General features: G+C 34.7%; 1 protein-coding gene across 16 annotated transcripts in view; it reads right to left on the bottom strand.

Annotated features, from left to right (window-relative positions):
* LOC100680429 (protein unc-79 homolog) overlaps nucleotides 1–19,951 on the bottom strand; it is a 2,400,004-nt gene that overhangs the window by 589,691 nt on the left and 1,790,362 nt on the right. For 15 of the 16 annotated variants that reach the window (XR_004345182.1, XR_004345183.1, XR_004345184.1 and 12 more), the window contains one exon: nucleotides 14,885–14,998. The exons of the other annotated variant lie outside the window; for it this stretch is intronic. Coding sequence is in view for 12 of the 15 variants with exons in the window: in XM_031923950.1 (XP_031779810.1) it covers nucleotides 14,885–14,998 (114 nt within the window). In the remaining 3 variants the exon portion in view is untranslated. The remainder of the gene's footprint in view (nucleotides 1–14,884; nucleotides 14,999–19,951) is intronic. 16 annotated transcript variants of the gene reach the window in all.

Below are 19,951 nucleotides of genomic sequence, written 5' to 3'. Positions count from 1 at the left end.
TTAAAACATATTTCTAATAGTACTTGGGGATATTTGTGGTTTGCCAAACAATGATGGAGTTTCTTGCTATGCTAATGCCTGTGTACAAAGTTTATTTCACTCCCAAACTATTAGAAGAATTTTATTACAACATCGTCATACAGACACTGTTAAAACAGTATTTCAACAATATATTAATAAAACTAACGTTGAGATCCAAACATTAAGAGAGTTTGCTGGAAAAGAATTTACAAGACATGTGCAGCAAGATGTATCAGAATTTTTATTACATCTATGCAATGAATCAGTTATATTACAAAATATTCTCAAAAACCAATTAATTGAAACAATTAGGTAGTTTACAAACATTAATAGATTATAATATTGGAAATTGGCAAGACATTGGAAGTTATTGTAATAATGGTTGCCATTTAAAAAGGATTAACAAAGTTGATCTAATAATCTGTAATACTTTGGTAATTTTACAATTAATGTTATTTTATCGTACTGATAACGATATTGTGACAATAACTAATTGAAAGTAAATGCAATACCAGCATGTAAAGTTGATATTAATGGTAAAAAGTATAAAGTTGTAAGCGGGATATTTCACCATGGTAATTTTGACAATGGTCATTACACAAATATGTTACGACAAAATAATCAGCGGTTTCACATTAGTGATAACAATGTATCTAAACAACAATGGTCAAAAGGTGCAAAAAATGTTTATATTTTATTTTTAGAACAAATTTAAGGTATTTCAAAAGGTTCGTTCAAAAAGAAATGAAATCTCTAAAAAAAAACTTTTAACAAAAGTAAAAATGTTAGGTGAGATTGATGTTTTGCGTATCATTATATGCATGTAAATTACATAATATAACACAATAACATATTTTTTGTTTACAATGAAATTACAGATAAAAAAGAACTGAGATCTATAAAAAAAGTCAAGTTTATTACCATAATATTTCAATCATAACATAGCAAAAAAAAAATTATTGGGTTTCATTAAGGAATCAATCGACTAATTGCTAATTTAAACTTAACATATATTGATCAATTACAAACAACACTCCAGATACTACGTAACTTGCCATGCCCGTTTCATTTTATTTATAGGTGAACAGCTAAAATTTTCATTTTATATGTTGAAACGTGGTATCAAATTTATTAATGTTTTGTTTTAACTTGTTACATTATTGGTATTTATAAAAAGTTTTAAAATAAGCACAAAATTTTTTAAATAATTTCAGAAGTAATAGTTTTTATGTATTTTACATTTAAAATTTTTATTTTTTTTTTGTTGAGATACGAAAAAAAGTGAAATCATGTTAAATACTTTTTTAAAATTATATTCATAATTACCCTGGTATAAATGAGTCTAAGAACAGGCTAGTAACTGGCCAGTCCTTAGGATTTAACCTAGTTACTACCTAATAAATGGCCAGTTTTTAGGGTCATTTCTACCTGGGTATGTGTCGTGTAATTTACATTGGAAATATATCATCAATATTGAAATAATATTTTTTAATTTTGTGTATACAAATAAAATATGCAGAAAGTTCCCGATAGACAACACCATAAATAAAATGAAACGGGCATGGCAAGTTACGTTGTATCTTGAGTAGTGTTTGTAATTGATCAATATATGTTAAGTTTAAATTAGCAATTAGTCGACTGATTCCTTAATGAAACCCAATTTTTTTTTGCTATGTTATGATTGAAATATTATGGTAATAAACTTGACTTTTTTTATAGATCTCAGTTCTTTTTTATCTGTAATTTCATTGTAAACAAAAAATATGTTATTGTGTTACATTATGTAATTTACATGCATATAATGATACGCAAAACATCAAACTCGCCTAACATTTTTACTTTTGTTAAAAGTTTTTTTTTAGAGATTCGTTTGACTTCAAAAAGTTTCTTGCGCAAGGCATTTATATTAATCCTATTAGAAATTTTTAGACTTATACTTTAGAACATTCTGAAAAGAAGTTAGAATTTTTATTTGAGGTATCTGTTCTGGAAAAAATTGTTTAATTATTAATATTAATAAATTATGGGGTTTTTAAAAGAATTTTACTGTTTCATGATTTCTTGATTTATTGCAGATAGACAATGAGAATTCTCGTAATAAAAAATACTCACTTTTGTTAAGTACGGCTCAAAATGTATGTTCAAATTTTTGTGATTTGTAGTATATTTCAATTAACGTTCTTTTTAAGTTCTATTGTTTTTCATGCAACTTCATATTATTGATTGTAAATAATAACTGTCATTCAAAATAAACCTATCTTTGAGTAAACATCTTTACACTTTCTCTGAGTTTACTCTATACATATACAATATTTTGGTGTCACAATTGGTTTCGAAAATACGCCGATTACTTGATTTTCTATATTCTACTTCAATATCACGCAGAGAGAAATAGTGAAAAGTGCATATTTTCAATACAAATCAACGTCAACATAACCACTGCATTGATTGCTGCTATGACGAAGGCGTTAGCGGATGCTATGAGAATTGCTATTCCACAAGTTACCACTCCTGTTACAAGCCAGCCTGAATCTACTTCTTAAGTTCAACCCAAAGCTCCTCCGGTCAAGTATCAAGAATACCGTTCGTCCGGCGGAACGACAGTCAACGATTATTTCAAGAGATTCGAGTGGGCATTACAACTGAGTAAAATTTCGGAAGAAATGGTTATTTCGCTCGAGTATATATGGGCTCAGAACCTAATAATGCTCTAAAAATTCTTGTTGCTCCTGATACACCAGAAAGTTGTACGTATCAACAAATTCGCACTGTTTTAATTGCACATTTCGACGTCAAGAAAAATAAATATGCAGAAAGTGTTAAGATCCGACAAATTGTACAGCTACAGAATGAATCCATTGCTAATTTCTCACTACGATTAAAGCAAGGGGCTACGTTCTGCGAATACGACACATTTCTCGACAGGATGCTGATTGAACGGCTCCTACATGGTCTTACCGATCGTGATATGCGCGACGAAATAATCGCCAAGAAACCTACTACATTCAAAGACGCTTACGAAAAAGCACATACATTGGAGTCAACTCTTCAAAAAGCGGATGAGGTTACCTCTACTTCTAATAAGATACATGCACTATCTTATTAAACGACGCATTTCAAGCATAAACGGAATGCTTCACATACATCGGGCAGTGCTTCTCGGAAGCAAGATCATGGTGAACAACAAGGTCAGTACGCTTGTTATGGATGCGGAGAACGTCACAAACGCAGTGAGTGTCCATTTTGTACTTCTGAGTGTCATAAGTGCAACAAACGTGGACACATAGCGAAAGTTTGCAGAGCTTCACCTTCACTTTCTACTTCTCAAATACAAAATTCTGAAGAGCCTGCACAACAAATAGATACATTGAAATGTTTCAACGCAGTCGAATAATTCCACGTTATTGATAAGTCTTGCGGTAAGAAAATACTTTAAGTGCTCATTGAAGGCCACAAATTAAATATGGAATTAGATTCTGGTGCACCATATGGTTTCACTGGTAGCGATACACTTCGTAACCTCAAACCTTATTTTCAATTACATACAACTTCTAAGAAATTCATGAGTTACTCGCAACATCGCCTCAACTGCATCGGGACTTGCGCTGTTAATGTCTCATTTGGTTCTACATCTCGTCAACCTCCGATCTACATTATACAAGGCTCTTACGATTCCTTATTTGGTCGTGAATGGATCGCACAATTCAGTCACGAAATTGATTGGACCGAACTCTTTTCTCCAATCAAGGTCAATGCCCTTTCTACTCTTCCATCTTCATTAACTCGTGATCAACAAGCACAGCTGGATCAACTTTTGACAAGGTATGCTGAAGTTTTCAGTGAAACAGCTGGAAGGCTTACTGGACCTTCAGTTAAGGTACATTTTAAACCTGGAACTTCTCCTGTTTTTGCTCGTGCTCAAGATATAGCATATGCGTTACGCGACAAATATTCTAAAGCAGTTGACGCTAAACTTGCGGCTGGATTTTACAAAAAAGTTGATTTTTCCGGGTGGGCTTCGCCTACACACGTCGTTATTCAAAAAAATGGTGATATTCGTATAACTGGAAATTATAAACCTACGTTGAATCCACGTATAATAATAGATGAATGTCCTATTTCAAAACCTAGTGACACTTGTATGGGCTGAAAGATTCGAAGAATTGTTGATTATTCTGAAAACGTGTTTAATCCGTCTTTTTGAAAATGATGTTCGTCTTAATCGACGTAAATGTGTTTTCGCTACAAATCCTGTAGAATTTTTGGGTAATAAACTAGATACACAAGGTATTCATAAATCTGATTCTCACACCAAGGCAATTCGTGATGCACCTAAACCTTCTACACCTCAAGAATTAGAATTGTTTATTGGTAAAGCTACGTACTACAATTCATTATTCCTGACTTAGCTACAAAAGCTCGACCACTTCGGGACATTCTTCTTACATCATCTTTTCAATGGTCGCCAACTGCTGATAAAGCATACGAAGAGCTTAAAAATATTCTCATTTCTCCTTAAGTTTTGATGTCATACGATCCATCCTCTTATACTCACCACTGATGCAAGCAAAGTAGGACTCGGAGCTGTTTTATCACATAAACTTAGCAACGGAATCGAAAGGCCAATTGTTTATGCGAGCCGTACATTAACTGCTACTGAACAACGCTATCCTCAAATCGACAAGGAAGCTTTAGCTATTTTATGGGCTAGTCAAAAATTTTTCAATTATTTATACGCTCTTCATTTTACGCTGTTTACAGATCACAAGCCATTGACACTGTTTTTTCATCCTGAAAAATCACTTCCTATTCTTTGTATCAGTCGAATGGCTAAGTATGCTGATTACTTAGCCCATTTCAACTACGATATTAAGTTCAAGTCGACTAAAGCTAATGCAAATGCAGATTATTGTTCATGTGCTCCACTTCCTTCAACGGTTGACACTATTGAAGAAATTACAGAACTTGATTCTTTTGACACATTTATTATCAATCAGATCAATCAGTTTCCTGTACGAGCAGAGCAGATTGTGAAGAAAACTCGTAAAGATTCTAACCTAGGTAAAATTGTTTAACTACTAGAAGCTGGTCAAGATCTATCTCGTCATGGATATAAAGCGCCTGAGTCTTCTTATAGTCTATCTTCAAATTGCTTGATTTTTGAATATCGAGTTGTGATTCCATCGTCTCTTCGTCAAGAAATTTTAAACGACATTCATTCAGCGCATTTGGGTATTGTCAAAATAAAAGGTTTGGCACGATCATTTGTTTACTGGCCAGGAATTGATGCAGATATTGAACTTATTACTAAATCTTGTGCTGAGTGAGGCAAGCATGCTCATGCTCCTCCTAAATTCAACACACATCATTGGGAATATCCTAAAGGGCCATGGAAACGTATCCATATAGACTACGCTGGACCAGTAGCTGGTAAAATGCTTCTAGTAATCACTGATGCTTATAGTAAATGGCTTGAAGTCAAGGTCATAAGTTCCAGTACTAGCACTGCTACAATTGATATTCTCGATCAGTTATTCGCTACTCATGGTGTACCTAGCATTGTTGTTTCAGATAGTGGCCGTCAATTTGTTTCAGATGAGTTTGAAACATTTTTCAAGATAAGTGGAGTGAAATATCACAAACTCACTGCTCCTTATCACCCATAGATAAATAGTCAAACAGAAAAATGCGTGGGTATAACAAAAAGAGCTTTACTTAAATTTGATACGACACAAGATTCTTTGCAACGGAACTTGAATAAGTTCTTGAGACAATATAGAAAAGCTCCTCATTCAACTACTGGACAACCACCTGCTTTATTATTTTTAAAATGAAATATCCGCACACGATTAGACCTTGTTCGACCCGAACCTATCAACGAGAAGATTTCTGAGAAACAGCAAGCTGATTTTATCAATACGTACCGAGAATTTAAACCACTTGAATATGTTTATTTTCTTTCCAGTAATCCAAAATTAGATAAATGGATTCCAGGACAAATTAATTCTCGTCTAGGAGATCTGCATTATGAAATCAGTTACATGGATAAAAAGTATAAACGACACGTCGATCAAATTCGTGCTTTTACAAAGCAATCAAAAGAAAGGGAAGAAACAAGAAAGAATCCAGAAAGAACATTTTTTGAAGATAAAATTGGTGCTAATTTAACAACATTTCCCACCACAAGCACACGACGTCGTACTCAATTTTACAACAATAACGTAACTCCAAGATCTATGAGTACACAACAAGAAGTAAATACTGAAGTAATTACACCATCATGTAAGGCTCCTTCGACTTCTCAGACTGTGTCGTTTAAAGAATCACCGACTATACAAGCTACGTCAACTCAAGAATCTTTAATTTCAAAATCTTTACCATCTTTAAGTGTTGAGATGTCTACAACTATAACGGAAGCTCAATCCTCAACATCTCACGCATCTCTTCCACTTACCGTAAATGATTCATTCCAAAATCAATCTACCTCTGCAACTCTTCAAGAAGAATTTCCGTTACAAACTCAAGATCAACGTACTGAACATTTACCTCAAGAACAGTCATTTTTCATTCCAAACACACCGTCGATTCGACGATCATCTCGGATACGCAAATCACGAACTATTTACTCTCCACCATGATAATTCGAGAAATCTTTATAAAGGAGGGAGGAAATGTATATTTCAATTAACGTTCTTTTTAAGTTCTATTGTTTTTTATGCAACTTCATATTATTGATTGTAAATAATAACTGTATTCAAAATAAACCTATCTTAGAGTAAACATCTTTGCACTTTCTCTAAGTTTACTCTATACATATACAATATGATTGATTTAGTCAAAGACCTGTGCGCAAGTTACTTTTTCAAAAATTTTGAATTTTAATGATTATTATTGGTTTGTATATCATAACTTAAGTATATCCCTGCCTATATATATATATATATATATATATATATATATATATATATATATATATATATATATATATATATATATATATATATATATATATATATATATATATATATTGATGTCCATTCACACAAAAACGAATAAAATTCATCAGTAATTTTGTCCCGGGAAAACTCTGATTTAACTCGATTTAGAAGAAAAGTAAATAGGTTTCAATAGTTTCTGAATTTTATACCTTAGAAAAAAAGTTACATGATAGTTATGTTAAAATTAATCAAAAATTGATAAAAAATCAGTAATATGCTTATAAAACTTTTTCTATGAAATTTAAACCAAATCCCCTCATTCATACCATAACTAATGTACTTTTAAACAATATCCTAGAGTTTGAGCTCATTTGGGCCATTCGTTCCTTTGGAATCTTACGGTAAGTGAATTGCGGACTCCCTACTATACGTAGGTATTATAGAGGTATATAGAAGGTCTAAAACCATAAAAATAAAGGTAATTATGTCTAAGAATAGTAACAAAATTTGGTTTATTTATATAAGTCTTTATACATTTTTAATGAAAATTTTTGATTTTAATTTCAAAGGTGGTGTGTCCCCTTAAATACGCGAAAAATGAACTGTATTTAATTGGCATAACTGTTCAAACTCAATAAACCTTAGACTTATGGGTTTAAATGAAATCTTATAGAATTGCATTATGCGAGAATTTTAATACCATTCAATAGAGCATTACATAGCAGGAGTACTAATAGGTTTTTATGAGTAACCGAAAAGTAGCCGCGTTTCTTAACCGTGCAAACTCGCGAGAAGCTCCTGGCACAATACAGCTGACATTCATTTTCTTACAACCATGGCGCACATAAGTATATAATCAACATAAAAGTGTGGGGTCGCTGTTTTCGGAAACGAGACACGTTTCGTAGTACAAAATGTGAAAAGATCATCACGACTTAGCGACGACTGTCGCGCCATCTCGTATATATAAATAGTGCAGTCGCTAGAAATCACATTCAGACCGAATTCATCGCTTCACTCGTAATTAGTAAGAAATACTATGGATTACAGGTATTTTTTAAATTGATTTGCTTTATTTAAATTAAATCCATACCTTTAATTATTTAATAGTTTGTCTTGTCTAATAGTTTCGAGAAAAACAGACTACAGAGTTTTAAAAACTGGCCATTGAAATTCTTACGACCCGTAGATATAGCAGCTGCAGGGTTCTACTACACGAAGCAGATCGATAGGGTGCGCTGCTTCGAATGTTCCACTGAGATTTTCCTATAGGAAGAAGCTGATGATCCTATAATAGAGCACCGGCGCTGGGGCGGTCATTGCCGTTTTATTCGAAATTTACCCTGCGGTAATGTACCCATAGTCATCGGTGACGGGTGCCACGGCCAAAACTCAAACCCATACACTCAGACAGATATCTTTGAGTTCTGATACTATCAAGAAAGCAGATTTTCCAGAGTATATGACATACGAATCAAAATTGCTAACATTTAATGAACAGCCATCAAGTGTTACTCAGACAAAAGAAGAACTAGCCGATGCTGGATTCTTCTATGAAGGAAGTGGCGATCGAACGACCTGCTATTAGTGATCTAAAGAACTTAGAGATTAATAAAGATCTATAGATACAGCATGCTAAATGGTTCTCTACATGTTTTTATGTTCGGATGGTTGAGGGGCAGAATTTATTGAGGCCGTTGTCGAAAAAAATAAAATACCCATATTAGATGAGGTAAGAATTATCACATTTGATGTTCACAAATGTATATATTATTAAGAGAAAATATTGTATCTAATGACGTTTTTTTTTCTTTCAAAGAAGAAACCACCACTCGTATGGAAAAAAAAGGAACGATGACCAAGGTGTTTGCAAAATATGTTATAATGAGAAACTTGGCGTAGCGTTTCAACCGTGTGGACATATTGTACAGTTATTAGTTATTAGACAATATAGTTTATCTAACAATATCCTATGATCAACTGTATCGAACGCTTTCGCTAAATTAAGGAAAGTTACAATTGTCTGTTTACTCCGATCTATATTGTTATACAGTATATTCGTTATAAAATTTAAAGCATTCTTTGTATCTATATTTTTTATGAAATCGAATTGATGTTCTAATATTATTCTTTCCTGTTCAACAAAATTGTATATTCTATTATAGATAATTCTTTCCTCAATTTTCGCAACATTTGATATTAATGAAATAGGTCGATAGTTTGTGATATTATGTTTTTTACCTGATTTGTAAATTGCTACAAGTTCCGCTTTTTTCAGTGTATCCGGCCATATACATTTCTGGATAAAATTGTTAAAAATATGTGTCAGAGGTTCCGCAATATAGTTGCAGATTGCTTTTAAAGTTTTAGCATTGATTCTGTTAACCCACCATTTTTTAGTTTCATTAAATTTATTATGTTAATTAAATCAGTCGTATTTGTAGGCTCAAGAAAAATAGATTTTGCATTTATATTGGGTAGTTTGATTTTAACTATAGCAGGTTTAACAATTTGATCACTAAGCTTTCCCCCTATTTTACAGAAAAATGTATTTATATTATTTCTTATGTCGGTTTCGTCGCTTATCTTGCTATTGTCAACCCTTATATAATTTATGGTATCATTAGATTTTGTTTTTTTTTCCTATTTAAGTATTTATTATATCCCATAGTTTTTTGTTGGGCTGTTTGCATTATTTTGAACTAGGTCTTGGTCATATTTGGTTTTAGCATCTATTATTACTTTGTCTAAGATTTTAGTTAGGAGTAACACAGTCCAACAAATCGATGTTAAAATCACCAATTACAAGATGATTTTTTACATTCTTCTTTTTAATTAAATAGTTATTTAAATCTACTATGAAAACAGTCTTTGTTATCCCATGTGACCTATACAAAGACGACATTTCAAGATTACTATAATTATTTAATTTTATACATGTATTTATTATTTTAATTCTTCCCGCATCAACTACTTCTGTACTTTGTACTAAATTGTTATTTACAAAAAGAATGACACCATCATTCCTATTTATTCTACTATTATTGTAGTAAATATTATATTCATACTTTAGTCCTTTTAACTTGTATATATTATGATTATATTGCTCAAAAGTTTCGGTACAAACAAGAATAGATGGTTTAATAGTTAAACTTTCAATTAGTATTTTTATTTTGTCAAAATTTGCGTTCATGCTTCTAACATTAATGTGCATAATCATGTCATTGTTTTTGTTAATTATTTTGTTCAAATTATCAATATCGCTACATACTTTTTCTTTCCGAACAGTCTTTTTCTATTTTGCTCTATCTCTATCTGCAAAGTAGAAAGTTGTTGCTGTGATGCCTGCTGAGATTGTATTTTCTGTAGTTGCTTTTGTTGACGGCTCCTTATAGTCCGCTGTTCTTGCCCTTGCGTAGTAGTCAGTGTTTGATGCTGCTGTTTTAAAGTATTTGAATTTAAATTTGTCGGTATAATCGGTCTATTAGTTGCCTTCTGTTGATGATACATTGTGTTTACCGATGATATAGTAGGTCTCACCGGGTAATCAGTCATATTGACGTATTTTTTTTTTTTTTCAGTGTGCTGCATAGATCCTAGCCATATGCATAATGATTTGGCTCCAGATTTGTGTTATAATTAGTATTACTGTGAATACAGTTAATGCACTCCTTTAAAGAATTTACACAATTACTTGTCTAGTGTGCTTAAGAGCAGTTAAGACATACAGTTACATTGGTACACTTTTTTTCATTGTCACTGTCACTGTGTTTTGTTCACCATATCTAGCACAGTTGTTACATGGTCTAATGTTAATCAGATCGTGGGCTTTGCAGTTTTGATAACCTTCAAAAATTTTACTTCTGTTTTCTTTATTATGTTTGTATAGTACAGCCTGAACTTCCATTAGGAAAGTACTCGTGTTATTGTATATATTATTGTACATGTATAGAACTGTAGCTTTACTTGAGAAATTGCTAAAATTCCTTACATTAATATCTTCTTCTGAAGCTTCAATGTTATTTATGTGTAATTGTTGATTCCTATGATTCTTAATTTAGTAATGTTTGTACTTGTACCTTATGTAATCACACATATACAGACCAGCTGGACTACGGGTGTGGTTTCATTTTCTTTATTTAAAATATCAAGTGGCGCAGTAGCGGTAGCCAGGGTAGCCGATAACGACGCCTAGGTAGAGTGAATCGTGGTTTTTTTGTGTCTTGGTGTAAAAATCATACGATGACGGCATCTAGGTGGATAGGGTGGCCGATGACGACGTATAAGTAGTGTGCTTTGTAGTTTTTGGTATCTAGGTAAATAAATCATTCGTGGGCTGTGCCTAGGTGTACAGGGTGGCCAAAGACGACGTCTAGGTAGTGCGCTCCGTAGTTTTTGGTGTCTTGGTAAATAAATCATTCGTGGGCTGTGCTTAGGTGTACAGGGCGGCTAAAGACGAGGTCTAGGAAGTTTGCACCGTGTTTTTTTGTGTCTAGGTGTAAAAGTCATCTAGGCGTTGTCTAGGTGTACAGGGTAGCTGATAACGAGGTCTAGGTAGTGTGATCCGTAGTTTCTGGTGTCTTACTGTACTTATAATGGTCGTGAACAGCGAAAATGTACACCTATTCAAATTTTTTTAACACACATTATCAATCATAGCAACCATACCAATATTTTGCGACAGAACTATCAGTGTTTTTATGTAAGTGATGTAAATGTTACAAAAAAGCCATGGTCAAAAGGTGCTAAAGATGCTTATATTTTATTTTTAGTACAAAAATGTAAAATATGCAATAAGATTTACAAAAAAGGACTAAAATGTCTAAAAAAAATTGACTTTCAAAAAAGTAAAAGGTTAGGCGAGTTTGATATATTCCGCAAATAAATGACAGATAAAAGAGAACTGAGATCAATCGAACAAATTCAAGTTTATTATATTTAATCATAAAAAAGCAAAAAATTGTTTTGTTTAACCAAGTGCTTACTTAACTTAAAGTTAAGTTATATGATGATCTATTAGAAACAACTCTCAAAATACTTACTACGTAACTTGCTATGCCCGTTTCATTTTGTTATCTGGTGAACAACTAAAATTTTCTTTTTATGTATAAGATCGTGGTACAAACACCATAAGCACAATAAAAAGGGCATGGCAAGTTACGTAGTAAGTATTTTGAGAGTTGTTTCTAATAAATCATCATATACTTAACTTTAAGTTAAGTAAGCCCTTGGTTAAACAAAACAATTTTTTGCTTTTTTATGATTAAATATAAAAAACTTGCATTTGTTTGATTGATCTTAGTTTTTTTTATCTGTCATTTCGTTTCGGAATATATCAAACTCACCTAACCTTTCAGATTTTTAAAAGTCAATTTTTTTATTATTTAATTCCTCTTCTACAATGCTGCACAGCCCTTGCATTTTTTCCCTCAGTACACTTTCAGTTAGTTCAACAATAGTGTTGTTTAGACAGGTGATTATTAGTTCTTCTTTTCTATTCAGAAAAATACTTTTAATTTGAATTTTCTTCTCAGAAGTTAAACATTTAATTGCCTTATTTTAATATCAATGTCACTATCACTATTTCTTGTCACTTTTATTTTAGGTATATTTTTTGTTGAGGCCTTGGCAAATTAATAACATTAGTGTACAGCGGTCTTTTAGTTTTACTTTCTTTTTGATTTAATTGAAATTTTTCCTTTAGTAAGTTGTTCTTTTCTTTTAATTCATTGACTAGTTGTCTCAGCAACAAATTTTCTGTTTTGATAAGTTAAAATCACTCTCCATAGCATACTTATCTGTATCTAGTATATCTTGTGTTTCGTTTATAATTTTAGCTAGTAATTCCCTTCTAATTTCTGTTGAATTTTGGAGTTTGATTTGTGCTACTAACAATCTTGCTGAGTCACTTAGTATTTCATCACTGATTTTAGAGGTTATGTTCAGTTAGCTGTGTTCAGGACAGATTATAAGGCGATCACTTATAAATTTATAGTTTCTGCATTTTTGTGTCAGACAACTATAATGGCATGCACCTTCGCAAATGATGCAAATCGCTGTTGGTGATGTTTTGCGTTCACAACACGTTTAATTATTCTCACTCTCGTCGGGAGGATCTTGTCCTTCTGCCATGTTGAAACGTATGATTGGATTATGATGGATGATACTATATTACCACATTAATATACTTTTTCATTTAATATTTTATGACCTACAAATTTAAAATAATCTTATTATTATATTTAATTTAAATTAAAGACTTCAATGTTATTAACCCAAATTTTTATATTAGTCAACAATTATATTTATAATATTAACTAATAAATGGACGAAACTGACATAGTTACTTTGATAAACACGCCATTATATGGCAACAGATCTCGTATTAAGTATATAAGAAAACCGAGTTAATACAATCACAATGTCATATATCTGTTGTATGAGTCTAACAACCAATTGAAGCAGTTCAATTAACATGACATCAACATCTATATTTTGTCGCGCCTTTTTTAAGTTAATTAGTCTCATTGTCAGATGCGGATGTAAAGAACATCTAAAAACTATGACCGTCGCCATGACGAACATTTTGTTATTTCCCATTTATCGTCTCTAGTGATGTAGTTGTGTCTTGATGTTAAATTTAGTCCTTTTTCGCTGATGTTTTGTCCGTCGTAAATAAAATCTCAACCCTTTAGTATTATGTTTCATACATCATATCGCATAAAAATAAATATATTTCTTTAATAACTACATAATATTACTCAATAATAATACATTTTTTGAATTTAACTTAAATTTAAATAAGTATTATGCTTCAATATTGAATGTAATTACTTCAGATTTTAAGATAACAGTAGTATATTATTTTACTATCGTTTCTGTTTCACAATTCTATTATTATAAATTTGTGGATTATCTATATTTAAAAGTTGAATCAATATTTAAATTTAACAAGCGAGCGTGTGAGAGTGAGTTTTTAGCTAGTTTAGATTAAGATATTAAATGTGCAATTTAGATAGATCTTATATGACCAAACCTTATGTGTAAAACATAAAGAAGGTTTATTGCAATAACCAAATGTGATTTTATGTGACCGTATTTTTACCTAGGCATTATTTTATTTTACGCGCGACAATCAATAATTTCCTGTAATGCTGTTTTTATACATTTTATGCATTACATAGTCTTTATGAAACACAGTTGCTTATACATATGTGATATTAATAAAATTGTATTATTTTTTGCTATAAGCAAATAAAGAACTCTCTTTATCTCTTCCTCTCCCTCTCTCTCTCCCTCTCTCTCTCTCTCTCTCTCTGTCTCTCTCTCTCTCTCTCTCTCTCTCTCTCTCTCTCTCTCTCTCTCTCTTGCCGCCCCCGGGATATGACATTGTGGAAGCCGCCGCCGAGATGGTTCTTATTCCACTCAGCTATCAAATATATTCAAGATAATACTAACTACATGACTAGGCTGTGATTCGCAATAAGTGTTTTCTTAACAACTGTTCATAAATTACTTAAATAATACTTATTGTCATTGTACAAAAATTTCAGACTTGCATGACTAGTAATATAAGTAACATGTAGCATCTAAATTTTGAATACAATTAATTGAGGCATTCATAAAGCGTACATTTATCCATATTATAACAGATGTAGGGGATAAGATGTAGACAAGTGGGGCAAAATTAGACAGGAGTAACGTTGTATAACAAAACCTTTGTTAGATTCTTCAAGTTAGACACTTAAACATTCGACATATATGTATATGTCCATCTAGGCCCACATAAACAATCGAAAATACAAAGTGTTCAAGTTTTTCACTTTCTCCCTTAAAAAAATTAATCAAACAGTAAATTGCGATATCAAATCAAAGAGTATTAGTACTAGTGAGTCCTTCGAAACCATAAAATGAAGAGTATTTACCTTGTATAATTACATTCATCGCTAATGCGAAAAATGCTTTGTTTTAAATTACTGTCAGCATGATGATTTTGTTCAGATAAATAGTCATTTTCTTGTATTTTAAACGGCCCGTATCTGTAAAATAAAATTTAATTAATAATTTCAGGCATTTTTTAACTATACTTCATTGCAATATATTTAATTGGATGCTCAATTATATTTGGTAAAATCGAAATTTTGTTACAGATTTTACAAAAGAGATAATATCAACTTGGTTGAAAATAAACACATGTTTTTATTACATAACATTATTTTATAACAAGTTTTTGACGTTTCAATTTATTACATCGTAAAAACATATGATGAAATTTTGTAATAATTACCCAGATAACAACGTGTCGGCACAGAGACATCCCTGTGACGGCACGAGATGACGGCATCCACGACACCCCGATAACATGATGTCGGCCGAATGACGGCACCGAGACTGCTCGGAATGGGCCACGCGTGACGTCCAGGTACCCCTGCTCCATGACCCGGAAATGACGGCATTGTGCTCAGCACAATGCTGGCACGCGGTGCAAGCATCGTGCTGGCACTTAAATTAAGAAAAAACAAAAAAATTAAAATCCTAACGGGGATCGAACCCTGAACCTTTCAGTTAGCAGGCTGGCACTTTACCAGTCGACCACGAACACTTGTTACAAGTCATAGCTAATTGTGTCCTTATGTACTGCGAGCAGATGTTGATGTCAATAAAGTTGCAAGTTATTGTAATAAACAATCACCAAAATTATTATTAACGCGTTTAACAACATTGATATTCGCCGCTTATTTCGTGTAAGGCGCGAAACTGGTAGGTTGCTATAAATTCGGTAGTCATGAAAGAGTAGTCATAATAATATTATTAATAAAAATTGGCAAGGAACAAAGTCCGGTGGATAAATAATAGCCCAAATTAACAAAATCAACCGCCTGAACAATAGAATACATTGAAAAGCCTTGTTTCATGAATTGTGCGACCGAAAATTTTCTAAATTTTGCAGCCCACAAAGCCAGCATTCTGCGGGAATTTGGTTCGAGGGAATTTCGAGCAGACATTCTGCCAGCACTCTGACAGCGCTGAATGCTAAAAAATGTTGAACACGGCTCAAAGGCACAATGCCGTCATGTAGCTCCTCAAATGTCATCATAATGCTGCCATGAGTGCCAACACGGCGTGACTGCAAAATGCCGACATTCTGCCTTCGTTCGTGCCGGTGTCATACAGCCGGCACACATGGCCGTCATTCTGACAAAGTTTCGTGCCGTCGCAATGTGAGCACGCGTGCTGGCACAGCGTGCCGCCAAAATGTCAACATTATGACTTCCCGAATGGCAGGAAAAAAAATTGTTGAAAATTCCAACGAAAGATGTCTTGGGAACGTCACAATGACGGCACAAGCGGCCAGCATGCGTGACCCCAAAATGCCCGGCACGCGATATTATCGGGACAGCACGTGACGTTCAGCTTCCGCAGCACAGAGACGGCACGTGACGGCACAGCGTGGCTGAAGAAAATGTCGCCGATTCCAAATCATCATCATGAACTTGATCTTCAGCAATAGGATGCTCAACTGGATCTACGTTGCCATCATCTGAGGTCTCACTCACTGAACGCTCATCATGATTGTCACTCATAAAACACACATTACGATTATCACTCACACAACTAACAATATCAGTCTCATGGTTCACTTCAACCACATCTTCATGGAAGGAGTCAGAAGGAACTTCCAAATTGTGAGATACGTAACTGGAAGAAACATCGCTGGAAGCTCGATCAACTAACTCTTCACTATGAGCCTTATCAATTAAAGGAAGCCTACGTACTCTATAAGCAGAACTACATACTCCTAATGGTTTGCGAGGACGAAAATTCTTTATCTTAAACATTATTTCGCACCTAAGTTAATATAATAAACTGTAAAAAAATTCAGACAGCTTTTTTGATAATTGGCAAAATTGTTTAAATTATCAGTTATGAGTATGAAATAACTTAACGTTGGAGAAATTGCCTTAACACCAGAAGAATCAGAAAGCAGAAATAGCTGGATGGACAGGAACCTCCGCAGGATTGAGAATCGTCCAGGAAACGAAGCAAAATAAGCTCTTGACAAAATTATCTGAAAAACACAAAGATAAATTAGTTTTATATGAATCACATTTAAAAATTATACTAATAAATACACTGTTAGAGTTAGTTTCTCCCACTCTTGTAAGCGAGTCTTAGAACCAGCTAGAACGCGACTGTACGAATGCGAGCGACCTCTGTTAGCAAGAGATGACGCATGTGCTGGCTCGACTCCCCTAGTCTCCTCTAGCTCTAGGGCCTTTTGCCTGAGTAACAGCGCGCGCTCCGGCAGTCCTTTTCGTACCATCGAGTGGAAAACACCTAACCACATCTAGTGATCTGTATTCTTAAATAAACGCCAAACTTATTCTACAAACCATTGACTATTGTCTCATCTGGCTTTCCTTTATCGATCCTGGTGCATTAGCAGGTTATGGGGCCAGGACTACGCGAGAGAGGAAAATGACTTGACTTTGTCGTGATCGAACGAACGCGTCTGTTTTGTGCAAAATGGCTGGGGAGCTGTCGGTACGCCACGTGGCGAAGTTCGATGGGAAAAATTTCTCAGCATGGAAATTTCAGCTCAACGCAGTGTTAATCGCGCACGACTTGTTGGACATCGTTAATGGCAGTCGACCAAAACCGGCAGATCCGAACTCGGATCTTGCAAAGGCATGGATCAAAGACAATGCAAAGGCTACGTACGTGATATCGTCAGCCTTGGAGACCGGTCAGCACAACTGTCTTTTGTCATGTGTTAGTGCCAAGGAAATGTGGGATAAGCTCAGTACAATTCACGAACAGAGAACGGCGACTCATAAGCTGATGATGATGCAACGATTCCACGAGTACAAAATGGACTCCTCCGACAGTGTCGCGGAGCACGTGGCGAAAATACAGAACTTGGCGGTGCAGTTGATGGATCTAGGTAAAAATCTTCCGGACATTGTAATTATGTCGAAGATTCTCACAAGCTTGCCTGTGAAGTATCGTAACCTACGTACTGCCTGGAGCAGTGTAGCGACGGATAGGCGGTCGAACATTTACTGGAACTGTTGATCGAGGAAGAAAGCTTGCTGCGCACCGACGAAGAAGAGGAGTCTGTTGCGCTAGCAGCGATAATAGGACATAAGGGACGAGGCGGGGCAGATGCGAAGGACAAGAAACAGGAAAGTAATCGTCATGACAAGAAAAACTTCAAGTGTTTTGCATGTCATCAGAAAGGACATTACGCTCGAAATTGTCCGGACAAGAAAATCAAGCAAGAAGCTAGCCAGTCCACGAACAGTTCTCAGAAGGTTGCCCTTATGGCAGAGAGACGCATGACTTCTGAGAGTGAGATAGAGACAGCGGTGCCTGCCTGGAAACCTACTAGGGAGCAGGAGCGGAAACTTCTCGATGCCAATTCAAAGGATGTTTGGTTTACCGACAGCGGAGCTTCGACACACGTGACCCATGGGAAAGACTGGTTTGCAGAATACCGGCCAAAAAGAGATGGCAGCACTATCGTTCTTGGTGACAATGGTGAGTGTGTCGTTGCTGGCGAAGGCACGATACTGGTAAACCGGCTGATTGAGGGAAAATGGCTTGAAACACGCATCGAAAATGTACTCCATGTGCCGGGATTAAAGAAGAATTTACTTTCTGTGGGTCAGTGTACATCGCGTGGCTACGAATTTAAATTCAAGAGTAACCACGTCGAACTGATGGCACACGACGAAATCATCGCGATTGGAGTGAAGCAATCCAATTACATTTATCGGATGTTCTTCGAAGTCATAAAACCGGATAGAATTGAAATTAATGTGATTGAAACAAGTACGAAAGTCTGGCATGAGCGGCTGGCACATCTTAACGTGCGAGCACTAAAAGAACTAGTATCCAACAGTTTAATTCAAGGAATCGTCATTGAGGATAAAGAGGAGTTCTTTTGCGTGCCATGCCAGCTTGGTAAATCTCACAAGCTACCATTTAAAAAGAAGGTCGAACGCGTAAGTGCACCTGGTGGATTCTTCCACAGTGATGTCTGTGGTCCGATGCCGATGGAGTCTGTCAGTGGCGCGAGGTATTATGCATTATTCAAGGACAATAGTACAGGCTATAGATACGTCTATTTCTTGAAACATAAATCTGATGTCGCTGACAAGTTTATGGAATTGGAAAAACTTGTGAAGAATCAATTGAACAGTCGAATCAAAATCCTGCGCACGGACAACGGACGCAAGTACGTGAACGACCGAATGAAGCAGTACCTCAGCCAGTGCGGCATAGTACACGAGTGTACAGCACCATATACACAGGAGCAAAACGGCAAGGCAGAGCGGGAGAACAGGACGCTCATGGAAGCAGCACGAGCTATGCTGGAGGCTAGAAATCTACCAAACTACCTGTGGGCAGAGGCAGTCAATACTGCAGTATATCTACTAAATAGGACGACGGTCAGTCCTGCCCATAGTAACAAAACGGCCTACGAAGTTTGGACAAACAGAAAACCTAACCTGGAGCATGTGAGAACGTTTGGATGTGCAGCTTACATGAACGTGCCGAAATAGCTGATCAACAAGTTGAAGGACAAGGCAGTAGCTCTGATCATGGTTGGATACCAGGGTGATTCAACTAACTACCGTCTATTTGACCCTGTCACTAAGAAGGTTCATGTATCGAGACATGTTATCTTAGTATTAATGATATAAAAGTGATTTTGAAAATAACTACCGCGGCACTTTTTATTTAACTATATTTTTCAACAGTCTATCAGTTAAATCACAGTCGTCTAGTGAAAATCCAAGTGTAGATTTGTAAGTGAACGTACGCAAGATGGTCGTTAATAAACATTTACATGATAAATGCATTCCAAACAATTAATATAGTATTGCTTCTAATTTATAGACATCTACTCCAAAAATTCTTCCATTGACATTGTAAACATTATTTTTTCAAAGAATGTTATCAATGAAACTTGTATAATTTTTATT

This window comes from Nasonia vitripennis, assembly GCF_009193385.2.
Source record: "Nasonia vitripennis strain AsymCx chromosome 2 unlocalized genomic scaffold, Nvit_psr_1.1 chr2_random0002, whole genome shotgun sequence".
NCBI classification, from domain to species: domain Eukaryota; kingdom Metazoa; phylum Arthropoda; class Insecta; order Hymenoptera; family Pteromalidae; genus Nasonia; species Nasonia vitripennis.
This window is presented reverse-complemented; position numbering and strand designations above follow the sequence as displayed.